The sequence below is a fragment of the Pyrgilauda ruficollis genome, unplaced genomic scaffold, assembly GCF_017590135.1.
Source record: "Pyrgilauda ruficollis isolate IOZ18807 unplaced genomic scaffold, ASM1759013v1 scaffold685, whole genome shotgun sequence".
NCBI classification, from domain to species: domain Eukaryota; kingdom Metazoa; phylum Chordata; class Aves; order Passeriformes; family Passeridae; genus Pyrgilauda; species Pyrgilauda ruficollis.
Window position 1 is genome coordinate 10,746 of NW_024528655.1, and position 1,622 is coordinate 12,367.

The 1,622-nt window shown below is 42.2% G+C and overlaps 1 protein-coding gene across 1 annotated transcript in view; it reads left to right on the plus strand.

The window, feature by feature from the left end:
* LOC121362930 (pre-mRNA-processing factor 39-like) overlaps window positions 1-1,622 on the plus strand; it is a 10,325-nt gene that overhangs the window by 5,406 nt on the left and 3,297 nt on the right. Inside the window, exon 6 of the mRNA XM_041484869.1 lies at window positions 1,198-1,305. Coding sequence (XP_041340803.1) covers window positions 1,198-1,305 — 108 coding nt within the window. The remainder of the gene's footprint in view (window positions 1-1,197; window positions 1,306-1,622) is intronic.

A 1,622-nucleotide genomic window follows, 5' to 3' on the forward strand; every position in this document is an offset into this window, starting at 1 on the left:
TGAAAGGGTTAAAATCCGGGGTAGTGGGACAGGAAATGGGAATTGGGCTTTTCTTGGGGACTGAAAGGGTTAAAATCCGGGATAGTGGGAAAAGGAACGGGAATTGTGCTTTTACTGTGGACTGAAAGGGGTTAAAAGGGGTTAAAAACTGGAATATTATTAAAAAATTGGAATTCTGCTTTTTTTGTGGATTAAAAGGGGTTAAAACTGGGATATTGTCCAAAAAAATGGGAATTCTGCTTTCCTTGTGGCTTAACAGGGGTTAAAACCTGAGATATTCCCAAAAAGAAAGGGAATTCTGCTTTCCCTGTGGCTTTAAAGGGTTAAAAGCCTCATTAATTATGCTAATGCATTCATTTATTCATTTGTTGGTGTTTTATTTCAATCCATTTCCTTGGATTTTAAATCTATGTTTTGTATTTATGGGGACTGAAAGGGTTAAAATCCGGGGTAGTGGGAAAAGAAACGGGAATTGTGCTTTTACTGGGGACTGAAAGGGTTAAAAACCGGGATAGTGGGACAAGGAACGGGAATTGTGCTTTTCTTGGGGACTGAAAGGGTTAAAAACTGGGATATTGTAAAAAAAAAAAAGGGAATTGTGCTTTTCTTGTGGCTTAAAAGGGGTTAAAAACCGGGATATTGTCAAAAAAATGGGAATTTTCCTTTTCCTGCAGCTTTGGGAGGGTTAAAAACTGAGATATTCCCAAGAAAATGGGAATTCTGCTTTTTTTCGTGGATCAAAAGGGGTTAAAAACCGGGATAATGTCAAAAAAATTGGAATTCTGCTTTCCCTGTGGCTTTAAAGGGTTAAACCCCTCATTAATTATGCTAATAATTTATTCATTTGTTGGTGTTTTATTTCAATCCATTTCCTTGGATTTTAAATCTGTGTTTTGTATTTATTGGCTTGTGTTCAGCTTGGGGCTTTTACCATTTCTTTGTTTTAATTGGATTGGTTTTAATTGGATTGGTTTTAATTGGGTTTATTTTAATTGGATTTACTTTAATTGGATTTTTCTTTCACTGGGTTTATTGATACATAAATCATTTATATTCATTTATTTCTCATTATTCGGTTTTATTTACGGCTTCATTTTATTATTGTAATTTTTTTCAGTTTATTTACACCAGTAACAAATCGTTTTATTTATTAGTTATTAATTAGCGGTTATTAATGGTCAGTGGTGATTATCCCAGGAGGAGCTGGAGCAGGAGAAGATCCGGGAGCTGGTGATCTCCATGAGGCAGCAAATCCACGCCCAGAACGAGGCCGAAGTCAGCAAACGCTGGAGCTTCGAGGACGGGGTGGGCAGGGGCTGGGACCCCCCGGGACCCCCTGGGACCCCCTGGGACCGCCTGGGATTGTCCTGGGATTGTCCTGGGATTGTCCTGGGATTGTCCTGGGACCCCCTGGGACCCCCTGGGATTGTCCTGGGATTGGCCTGGGATTGTCCTGGGATTGTCCCGGGACCCCCTGGGATCCGCTGGGATTGGCCTGGGATTGTCCTGGGACCCCCTGGGATTGTCCTGGGATTGTCCCGGGATTGTCCTGGAATCCCCCTGGGATTGTCCTGGGATTGTCCTGGGACCCCCTGGGACCCCCTGGGATTGTCCTGGGATTG